The sequence below is a fragment of the Dysidea avara genome, chromosome 7 (genome assembly GCF_963678975.1).
Source record: "Dysidea avara chromosome 7, odDysAvar1.4, whole genome shotgun sequence".
Classification (NCBI taxonomy): domain Eukaryota; kingdom Metazoa; phylum Porifera; class Demospongiae; order Dictyoceratida; family Dysideidae; genus Dysidea; species Dysidea avara.
Window position 1 is genome coordinate 18,078,033 of NC_089278.1, and position 12,156 is coordinate 18,090,188.

The window sequence follows — 12,156 nt, forward strand, 5'->3', positions numbered from 1 at the left end:
AGTTTGAGGATACCACATGTACAGTAACTAGCTACCTAGTGAGGTAGTAGAGGCAGGCTTAGCTCTAGCGTAATGCCTGGCCCACTATCCTTTGGTTGAGTAGAAAATTGATTAGTTCGAGGCTTGGTTTGCTATTTTCTTCGTCACCAAAATATTTGGATTGGGGAAAATTTGGCGAATTCATGGTCAATCGCCAAATTCGCCAAATTTTAACGGCGCCAAAATTTCCCTCCATACGGTACTATCATACAGTTATTAGTTAGAGACATTTTTGACATACTTTGAGACCATACAACCACATGTAACCATGGTAACTTCAGCATTATATAAGTGGCAGTGCAATAAAAATTTTGGGGAGTTACCAGTAGGGCTGGGACGAAGCTTCGAATGCTTCGTGAGTTCGAAGGTTAAGTAAACTTCGAATTATAAAAGTATCCTTCGAAGCTTCGTAATGCACTCATAGTCTATGAAAGAATTACAAATAAACGTGGTTATCTTTATTGCAGCTGTTATTCCTCTTGCGTGATGAATGTTCGTCTCTTCGCGATCGATCTTCGTGTGCCACGCCCACTTTTAAACTATCGCAGTTCAGCTTGCTACCATAGTTGCAGCCTTAAAACACCTTATAAAGTGATAGATAATGCATGGAAAGCGTACTTTTAGCCATTACTTGGTGTTTACCTGTGCATGATTGCAGTATTGCGGACACGCCCATTTGCAATCGATCGATCGCGTCATTCAGTACTGCTGCTATGCACTTTCCAAATGCTTACAAACCTAAGAAGGATGTGCATAAATACAAGAAAACCTACAACTTGAAAACTAACACCGAAGCTTCGAATATTCGAACATTTTATTAGCGAATATTCGAAGGTAAATTTCAATATTCGTCCCAGCCCTAGTTACCAGTTGGTACCTGAATCTATACCAACATGTGCAACTATCCATGGAGTGATAACACTATATCAGTAGGGAATATGTTGACAAACAGTAGTGATTGTTTACAGAGCAGTTCAACTAGTGTTTTTGAAATCTATCATTTCATTCTGATCACTAGTAAGACATTTTAAGGATTTAAATTATGGGATAGGTATCAAGTGAGCCCATAGATATCCAAACACAATTGATTGCCAGATCATCATTAACCCAGCAAAAAGGTGGATATTACAACACACCTTATAGATAGAAGTAACAGTGTTATGTGGTGATTGGTATGATGGGATGGCAACTTGCTGTGACTCATGTGACAAAAGCTACTGAAATGAGCTCGATAACGATTTAATACTTGGGTAGGTCTCCTTGGATTATTGACCAACGACAAATCTTTTGGAGAATGTTTATAGAATAATACTCCTGCACATGCCATTATAATTGCTCTAGCAACCTTGTCTTTGTTAAACAGTAAACCAAACAAAAACTTGTGAACAGCGTTTGAAAACTAATCCCAAGGCTTTACATGATTGACACATAATAGGCATTCTATAACTGAGGAACTGTTAAACAAAACCACAAGATTATACTATACACGCTATTATGACCACTTTTATTTATCGAGTTTGATAAGTATGCCATACTTTTTCTACTATCACATAAGCTCTTAAAACACAACAAGGCATCAAACAGTATAGTAGTACTGTTTAGTAGGGTTCCCCTCTAAAGTGATGCGTGTGGCTAAAATGCTACATCTAAAAACCATCATAGAAATACACACAGTTGTCACGGGACAAAAATCACCTTTATGGAATAGTCTTATCCCATTCAACATCAAACAGAGTTAAAAACAAGAAAACGCTTACAGGCGGCTGGATATAGAATTTAAAAAAAAACAAAAAAAACTTGTCAAAACTCGATTTTGGTCTGCCTGACCACAGTCACTAGGCTAGAGGCCAAACGAAGCAGCACATGGTCAACATTTTATGCCACAACAACAAATGCACGGGTGGGATTTGCCTTTTGAGATTTCAGACGAATACTTGCCTTCTGTACTTTGCCATTCCTTTTATCTTCAATTAATGGTCGTCTTCTTTTAGAAAACCATATCAAGGCAGTAATTTTCCGTATTGACACTTTCTTTGAAGGAGCACATTTAGACACCACGAAACTATTTGAGGCACTACTTAATGGACTGTAGTATCCTTGGTAGTATCAGGTAGCAGCTAAGCTGGGCTTATATTAAAAGATTACAACGGGCCATGCACCCTTAAATAATCAGAGCATGTCACCACACCTCTAATGATCAGTGATGAGGTCACGCCTCTCAACAATCTCGCTTCATAGAATTGTACCACACCCCTTAGCTTAATCTACCGTGTACATAGCACTGTAGTAAGATTGAGACACTCTAATATAGCAGTCACTGCCACATGTGTATTTTATAGCTATATATGCTCTTAACAAAAAAAGTTGCAGTCATTAATTAGTGCAATAAATTTAAAAATGAATAAAGTATGGTTCCAGTAATAAAAAGTAGTGAAACAAGAGAAGATGGTGGCTATGAGAGAAATCCCTACTTGGCATTGTAGCAATGTGAGAAAATCTCTATTTCGGCATTGAAAGACTGAAAACATGCCAACTAAGCCACATTGTTACAATGCCAAGTAGGGATTTTCTCTGTAGCTACCATCATCTCTTGTTTCACTACTTTTATCAATGGATATATTTTTAAATTAATTTTTTACTACACTAGCATGAATTTTAAGAACAAGAAATCCACTAAGGATACACGTCCTGAAGGCAACCATGGTCCACTGCACACATAACAGCTACAAGTATTTGTACTCCCCATATTGACCTGTCTATATTAGTTACAGAAACCTATAGAGCAAGGGATGTAGGTAAGTAATAGTATGCTATAAATTAGGGCTAACTACTATATAGTAGACATCTCTCACTAGCAGAGCTTGAACAACATCATGTCAAAAACTGTGTACAGCAGTCACAACACTTATTCAGTAACCCATGACCTACATAATCTAGATGTATTTTGTCCAAATTGATATTAACCAAAGTTTGAACATAATTTTGGATATTAAAATATTCAACATTTATCTTGCACTAATCATACAGTACGATAGTAACTGTATAGTAGGGACCACAAAGGAGTAGGCGTGGCCCACGAAATAATATCACCCAAAAATCAGCCTCAATTTTCCCTTACGACGATGAGGCAGTATTGGTGAGGTAAAACTAAGTCCAAACAAGCTTTCAGATCGACCCGAAATGCTTTCAACAAGTTGCTACGGAATTTTAATTTTTTTATTCAACGGAATTTTCTACTGACTGAGTAACTGACTGACTGATGCCTTCAGACAAGCGTAACTCGATAACGGCTAAGGCTACAGGCTTGATTTTTCACTGTTTGATGTCGCTTCAGCCTGACAGGTGCCTTTTGGCATACCGCAGTACGTACAATGCATTCTTCATGGACTTACTAGTGTCCTCCTTTGTGTCCCATTCATCTTTGCTGACAGGGAAAGGTGTCGATTTGGCGCGAGCACGTGATAGCTTCCCTTCGAAACGGAAATCATCCGTATTTTTCATCGAGGCTATTTTGATATGCAGAGGTGCTTTTCAAACAGTTCTTGATTCGTACTGCTGCATAATGGTTGAACATAGCCGACAGCGAAGCGTAATGTATACTTCACGTTTCAGACGATAATTAATATGACTGGGGCGTGCGGCACGATTTCTTTCTTTTGGCAGCGTGGATTGTGGAGGTATTTTTCAAACAGTTCTTGATTCGAAATGCTGTATAACGGGTTGAACATAGCTGACAACGAAGCATAATGGATACTTCACTTTTCACACGATAATTGATATAGCTGGGGCGCGCGGTGCCTTTTCAGATGCGGTATGCGTGGGTTCACTAGTCATAATAAAATTATTTACAAAAAAAGTTAACAAACAAGTACACGAAAAAATTTGGAATTTTCAACTAGAGTAGGGACCATAGCACATCGATAAAAAGTACTGAAACAAGTTGTAGTCCATGATATTAAATCACTGTAAAACAATAAGAAGTGTTATATCCCTACTGTGCATTTCCGTTATGGTATCTTGAGCACAGTAGGGATATAACACTTCTTATTGTTTTACAGTGATTTAATATCATGGACTACTCCAACTTGTTTCAGTACTTTTTATCGATGTGCTATAGTCCCTACTCTAGTTGAAAATTCCAATTTTTTTCGTGTACTTGTTCTATATATGAAAGATAAACATTAAGCAAATATTACAGCTTTACTTGATATATATCTATCAAGGTTGAAACTGGGTGGGGTCACCCGGCTTACATTTTGTCCGGCCAACTTTACAAATATCTGGGTCTGACCCAGATGAATAAATCAGTTTGATGATGTGGAATTAAAGCATCATAGTCAAGTCCAGCTGTACTTTCATGAGCCGCACCCATTTATTGGGACTATGTGTAACTGTATGTATGTAGGTATACGCAGTGGCGATTCTAGACCTGACCTACAGGGGGCCAAGTAGGGCACAGCATGAACATTGTTTTAAGGCTGTGAATTTCAAGGGAGTCTGGGGGTTGTACCCCCGAATTTTTGCAAATTGATGGCTTGAAAACAGCCTAAAATTCATGCTAAAAATTAAAATGCCAATCCATACTGCAACTTTCCCCCAATATTTTTCAAATCTTATTTTTTGAGGGGAGAGGCATATCCCCCCCCCAGAATCGCCTCCTATGGGTATACGTGGAGCCACCAGTGGGTATGCAGTCTATGCACAAAACTATGTCTGTTGTCCATTGTAGTCTGCAGGCACTCATGTGGAGCCACACTTACTAATTCATTATTATTGTGCATATTCTAGTCCTGGCTTCTTTTGTGAGGTACGTCCACTTATTGGGAATGTGTGATACTGCCTGTAGGCATATACGGAACCATGTAATTTATCATGCTGAATTTAGTGGGTATGCACAAAGCCATATCCACTTATAGGAAATGTGCTTTACTCTCTGCAAACTTACGTGGAACCATCCCCACTGACTGATTGCTATATAATTATAAAACTTACCTGTCTAGTTAGCAACTGAATTTATAATATAGTCACCAATTCCTACCTAAATATGCCATAAGTGACCTACACATTAGGTTTAAGAAATTTGGCACAAGATAACCAGAATAGACAGATAGCCACTATAGGTACAATACTTTTGTGGGTATCTGGGTTGAAACCAGGTCAGTATTACTGACCTGGAAGTGACCTGGATGACCAGATAGTAGTCTGGGCCAGGCCTAAATTTGACCTGAAATAATTAAAACCAAGGCGTGCACCAAGAGCTACATTTGGGGCATTAGCATATTAAGTTAAGTAAATGGATTGCTAGAGATGACCAGATTGAGTGATCATGATTGGACTGGTTCCACTGCATAAAATACTAGTGATTTTTACTTCTCTATATACACGGAGCATTGGACATTACCATAAGATATTCTGTTAGTATTGAAAACTAGTGATACTTTATTTTGTATCAAAGATGATTCAATAGAACATTAAAATTAATAATTGCAGACTGATGACAAGACCTTCTCAAAAAATCTGTCAAGTAAAAGACATTGTGCAGTATAGCTTGAGGTCCCTACACAAGTAATGTCTGAACAAGGACAACCTCCTCATAACTACTGCAAATGTGCCAAAACTAACTGGTCTCATAGTGTCCGTTATATAGATTCCACCATACCCAGTTTAACGTAAGAATTCAAAACCAACATTAGAACAAAATTATTAATTGCATCATATTAGATGACAAGCTAAGGTTAAAATTTCACATGAACAAAAGCTACAAAAGTGGGTGGTGCACATATAACATATCACAGCTACTCAACTTGCAGTTATTATACATGGTCAGTCAAAAACTCCACATAATCACAGGTTGATAATCCACCATCATAAAGTACCTTATCACTGATACAACTCCATATACCATATCTAGGCTCATGACTAACAGTGTTCAGACATGAAAAGTACATATCATTTCTGTTGGAGTGAAAAACAACCACAGTACTATAGTGCCTGTAACATTAACTAACCTCAAACACAGAACAATACATGTCTTATTTCTTTACTGCTGAAGGAAAGGAAACGCAAACCTGGATGGCGGGAGTTGAGTACATAATTACGTCTACGTAGCGCTTACTAGAGTGAATCACAGTGGCCCAAAAAAACCAGCCTTGGACTTAACGCACCCGACTCATTACCATCTAATTCTGGTTAGTAATGTCCTAAAACACTATACAGCTACTAAAACACTGCTATCGAGGCCTGGTAGTCTTCTAATTTGGATTGTTTTCTTTCCAATGGAAGATGGCTTACAAAATAGTTGTGTTTACACTTTCACATTTAATTCAACCTAACTCCCCGGTAAAAAGTTGGATAGCTTTAAAACATGTACATGCAGTTGCTATATACTTACACTTTCTGCTTACCAAAAGCTGTAGTAATCTATGCCCTCAAAACGAAAATAGAGCAGCTTTTGTCTGACACTTTGTTGTAGCGATACACAAATTTTTTACGTTGTCGCTTCAAAAGCATCTTAAACGAAATCCGATTGGTATAAACAAGTGGACATTTACAAAACAAACTATGCGCTATAGTTTTACTGCATCAATGTCTTCAAGTCTCTGGTTGTACAACAATTATACTCGCTCAAACTTCACGAGTAGACACACCTCGAATGCCGCAACAGCCAATTGATCCTATCACGTGATATGGTATGTACGCTATCATCCGGCAAATACGCGCAATAGTATAAAAGTGAGGTGGGAGTGTCGGCGCCGATTTTAACTACTGTGAAGGCTTTTCTCGTCTTAGAGGGATAAATTCAAGCGCAGATCAAGAAGAATGTCAACCGACCAACAGAAGAAGAAGGTTGCAAGGAAGCCTAAGGCTCCCGCTCAACATCCCAAGTATGCCGACATGATTACCGCCGCAATTGTTGCTATCAAGGAGAGGGGTGGCTGCTCCAGGCAGAAAATTGTTAAGTACATTGGCGCCAATTACAAAGTTGGTGATGGATACGAAGCCCGCGTTCGCCTTGCCATAAAGCGTATGGTGCAAAACGGTGCACTGGTCCAAACCAAAGGAACTGGAGCTTCTGGCTCATTCAAGCTCGCCAAGAAACCAGTGGAAAAGAAGAAGACACAAAAGAAGACTCCTACCAAAAAGCCAGCAGCAAAGAAGACGAAGAAGACAGGTGACAAGCCCAAGAAGAAGACTACTCCAAAGAAAAAGACAACAACAACACAGAAGAAGAAACCATCCACTCCCAAGAAGAAGAAGCCTGCCACCAAGAAACCTCAGACAAAGAAGTCACCAAAGCCCAAGAAGACACAGACAAAGAAGAAGGCACCTGCCAAGAAGGTCGCCAAGAAGTAAACTTGTTTAAAGGAAACAACTAATCAACATGAACAGCTTTAGATAAACTCTACTCATAAAAAAAATTGTTTATCGTTTTATTCAATGTATATTGTGTGTATATGTCTACAGATTTTTTATCACTTAAACAATTCTATAGTTCACATTTTGAAAGTTGCAGCATAAATCTCCAATAGGTAGTAGTGAATAGCTATGTTAATGAGGAATTATTGCTGGCATACTACTGGTGTTGGTATATAACAGTATAAATGAATATTTTAAAAGGTCATCATGACTCCAGCGTGCTGTAATGTAAACTTTGTGGCTACTTTGCTGTACTTCCACCTTGTTTCTTTAATCAGGATGTGTCTAAGGGGGCTCCATTCCATCTACACTTTATTTTTATAGCGCGCAATTTTGTTGTTTTAGTGGTTTCAATCAATATAGTATTTCAATATCACCATATACTGGTAATGCTATTCTAGCTAGAAACCACAAAAGCCTTGGAATTTAGCTATGTCAATTTATTTTACAGTATAGTGTGTATTATTTAAATGTTTTCATCGCACAAAATTATACCAGCTTATAGCATGCACTTAATACAGATTGTACAGGTCCACCAGTATCCTGTACTGTATAATATTGAATTATAGCTAAAAATGACATGCAAGTAGCTAATCAAAACTAATTTAGGTACAGCAGATGATTTGTTACATCATCATACTACCTATACATGGGCATAGAAAAGGATAAGCTTCATGGATTATTAGATATAAGCATAATTGATTGTAACAGCTAGGACACAGCTAGTTCATGGTTTATAAAGTAATGTATTGAACAATAGTACGGCTGCACTATACTAACTAGTATACCGGTAGATGCGCATGCATTCCAGAGTTATATGCTGTAATTTGTAGCTGTAGGTGGATCTGATTGTGAAGTGTACATGGTCCTTAAATAAGCCTGGGAATACAGGGAGTAAGAAACATGTAACCAAAACATGAAGAATACAGAAGAAAATCCCTCAGACTCAGTGGGACTATAGGTTGGTAATAAAAGAAAACATGAGGTCAAGGATAAAGATGATTTTATTACTCACCACTGGATACATTGATGAAATAAGGTTTCGAAGAAAATAATTGTGACTGCATGGACAAGAGAAATATACATATGCAGTCCGACCCCTGCCATGTATACATATCCAATTATATGTATAGTTGCATGAGTTGCTTTTGACACAGTTGGTGTTAATGCTATTGGAATTAGAAATAGGCCTAGTCAGTGGTGGAGGAATTAAGTAGTTGATATGAGGGGGGCTGACCAGGAGCAGAAATCAGCTGAGGCATTATATTGTTGGTGAGGTGAGACCAAAAAAAATTAAAACGTCACAGCCAGCTGACAACAGCTGCCCACCTCACCAACTACGCATTTATAGTTGATAAACTATATATAAAAATTCTTACATAGCTCGCTACACACTGCTATAATACTGTGACTGCTCTATTAGAGTGACTGCTTTATTAGAGTGAGAGTATCTTGATCTTTATCACGGTTTTCAGCCCCACGGTTAGATAATCCTAAAGCTGCAGCACATGTTGCTGTCAGACTTTCAGTGCTGCATGGTCACTGTAAAGTGCTAATAATAAATAATAGTACTTTATATGCTTATCATGCCCTAACAACACGGATCCTAACAAGGCTTGGAATTGTACCTAAAATACCGTGCAGCAGCACTTTTCAAACCTTTTCATTATGTATACTCACTTACATTCTCCATAAACATACTTTACCACTTCAGTGATGCATTCTGGAATTGCATTATACCATATTTTTACAGAGCACCTATTCTTACAAGCTATGTCAGATCAACATCGCTACTATATGTAATTCATCTAAGATACTCGAGCAGCTAATCTACACAAATTATTGATCATATCACCAGAGTAATCTCTCCACTGCAGTTTGGATATTAAAGTCATGCATTCAGACCTATACTTCTAGGAGGTAATATACTAAGTCAATTAACTCATTGTCCCCAACCAAGTTCTGTTTTCAATTTTATTTCTTTTGCAGGTGATACAAAACTTGATACAAAGTGATATTTGTGACTCATCCGATCACAATCATGCATCTTCAAGATGACCTGCCCTTAATTCACTAGTTTACAGCTGGAGTATAAGATCAAATCTATCCACCATTACAACATTCTATCCACCATACCTAAAACAGAAACTCATCGTGATCTCATAATATATAGTAGCAGAGGTGTCTAATCACTTAATTGGGGTATATGTTGCTAGTATTATAGAACATATATTGAATAGAAAAACTTGGGACTCTAGCACGATCATCTGCAGCAATGGTTCCATCATACAACTGTATAGTAGAGAGCACCAAACTTCCTTATATTCAGTGCCTAAAATAACTTTTGTTTACAACACTGCACACTTTCTCAAGTAACTGACTCAAAGGAAGCAGCTTTCTGGTGAAGTGCACATTAATTCAGGGCAGACGTAATCTTTTTAAAATGTCTGGGCGTAACTACATTGTACTATGTAGAAGAAAGCAGCCATATACTTGATGTGCGAACAGTCCAACACTATAACATGTAAATTAGGAGAGTCTGGGGGAATGCTTCCATGGGAAATTTTTGAAAATCAGACCCTGAATCTGAGAGTGATTTCATGCAGAATAATAGAGTATTGTTTGTATACATGATATGTAGTCATGTTACATAATCTTGCCCTATAAATTAACACTATACAAAATCACATTTATCACTGCACACTTTAGATTTAACACTGCAAATTTGTGCAGTGTTAAGGCCTTGTGATATATCCTAGGTTGGCTATGACAAGCAAAATCTTATAAAGTTTGATTCATAACTTTGTGTAATATCCTTTGAAAGAAGTGCATTGTTCAGCCCCTTAGTAAATAATTTGTGTTACATATGAGATTTGAATTTGTTTCCTCTAAGAGTACAAGTAATTTAGTTGCATGGTGTTTTATGTTAGGTGTGTATACGCATCTATAGCTATAGATGTACATGTAATACTATTCTAGAATCCTTCTGGCAACAATGTAACACTATTGCCATGCAATGACTGCCATGCATTATAGCACATTTTTGATGGTTGAAGAGGTATAGAACTTTAAGAATAGCCACAGATTTCCTGCATGAATTCCAACTGCCATTAATTTCTGTAAGAGTTTATTATATGGGGCCGGTACACTATCGAAAGCTTTACAAAAAGCTAAGTGTAGCACATGCACATCTTTTCGGTGGTAATTATATAAGTGCATGTAAATTGTCAAAAAAGGATAAGTATAGCTATATACTGGACAATTGACCAATGTTATCTTGCATGCTAATGCATGCATGATACCAGTTTATTATGTTTTAAATTCTATCTGGCACAAATCAATATTATAGGCTCATGCATCTACTGCCATCCTATAAAACATGCACAGCAACATCCATGCATGCAGTGAGAGAGTCAGATGATAGTTGTGATAATCATCAGTTTTGTCAGTGTGAACAGCGTGCATACTTAAGGTTATAATACTGAAAGTCTCTGCAGCGTATGTTCACAGCACTCTAATAGAACATTCAGTTTATCACAGTTAGCTAAGTCATGTGTTGAAACTCACAATTAGATAAATTTCTTTAGCTTGACAAAAATAATGGCTAGTTATTAAAGCCATGCTCTTAATTCATGGCAAAACTTTTTATAGCATAGCATACTCTGGAATTAGTTTTATCAGCAATTTAAATTCTTTATCAGCAATTTAAATTCTCATGCAGTGCTGCATGACTATACTCTCTTCCTAGTTTATAGCTAGTTATATGGTCAACATGCAGTATCTAAACGTAAGCGAAATTTGAGCCATCTGGCATCATGCAATGATCAATAAGAACATGCAGTTCCCATGCATGCATATTTAACTATAGTTAGGGTCCGCAATCAACTTCTACAAATCAATCCCCCTACCATTGTGGGATGGTTATTGTAGTATCTCATTGCTAGATCCACCATGAAACCGGAGGCACGATTGTTGTCTTCACAGAAATATCGTTTTCAGTACCTCGCAACTGATGCAAAATTTATTTTTAACATTTCGTGTTCCACACAAAGGACCGGATGAAACTTGCTACTTAGCCAAATCGTATGCAGAGTTGTTGCAGTTCAAAAGTACGCACAGAAATAAGTAAATGATTTGCTGGGTGCCTGACACAGGGTTGCTTTCTTTGAAAAAACAGACAAAGAAATACGAAGTTTCGATTTCAAACTTCCCTACCACCCAGGACAAGAGAAGCCAACTCTTCCTCATAGTGTTTCGATATGGTTGGGTGCATAGTCTGTCTATGCTGTTAGTTTGGAAAAGATCTGAGACTTCTCACCATCTGGGTGACGAGCGTCAAAATTTTCTGCAGCATTAGAGAATTGTGTCGCGCTTTCTAGCCATTTCTATCGATTCTGCAACCACAACAATCATCAATTATTAACTAAAACTATGGAAAAATATGTCCCTGAACGTTTGGTAGCAGTGGTTGTCAATTATTATTTCATCCACAGCTTCCACGCCTCGCTCTAAGCTATGCCTCAAGGGAGGCAGCAAAATCGTCCAAATTTGACTTCACCTCTCACGCTCCACAGCAGCTTCAAATCTTCACTAGATCACCCTACATCACCATTATGCTGCACAACATCCCAAAACAAACCGAAAAAAGCACAAAATCTGTCATTTTTGATTCGAGCTGGGTGCAGCTGCTGGTATACTGCA

At 37.8% G+C, this 12,156-nt stretch overlaps 1 protein-coding gene and 1 long non-coding RNA gene across 2 annotated transcripts; one reads left to right on the forward strand and one right to left on the reverse strand.

The window, feature by feature from the left end:
• Positions 1–5,728: 5,728 nt before the first annotated feature.
• On the reverse strand, positions 5,729–6,168 carry LOC136260406 (uncharacterized). The gene is made up of 2 exons (XR_010703527.1): positions 6,048–6,168; positions 5,729–5,994 (listed from the first exon to the last, which is right to left on the reverse strand). It is a non-coding gene; the product is annotated as an uncharacterized lncRNA (long non-coding RNA).
• Positions 6,169–6,779: 611 nt separating this feature from the next.
• On the forward strand, positions 6,780–7,535 carry LOC136260405 (histone H1.0-like). Its single transcript, XM_066054125.1, has one exon. It carries the CDS (start codon positions 6,859–6,861, stop codon positions 7,390–7,392), a length of 534 nt encoding a protein of 177 aa, XP_065910197.1. The 5' UTR covers positions 6,780–6,858; the 3' UTR covers positions 7,393–7,535.
• Positions 7,536–12,156: the final 4,621 nt, after the last annotated feature.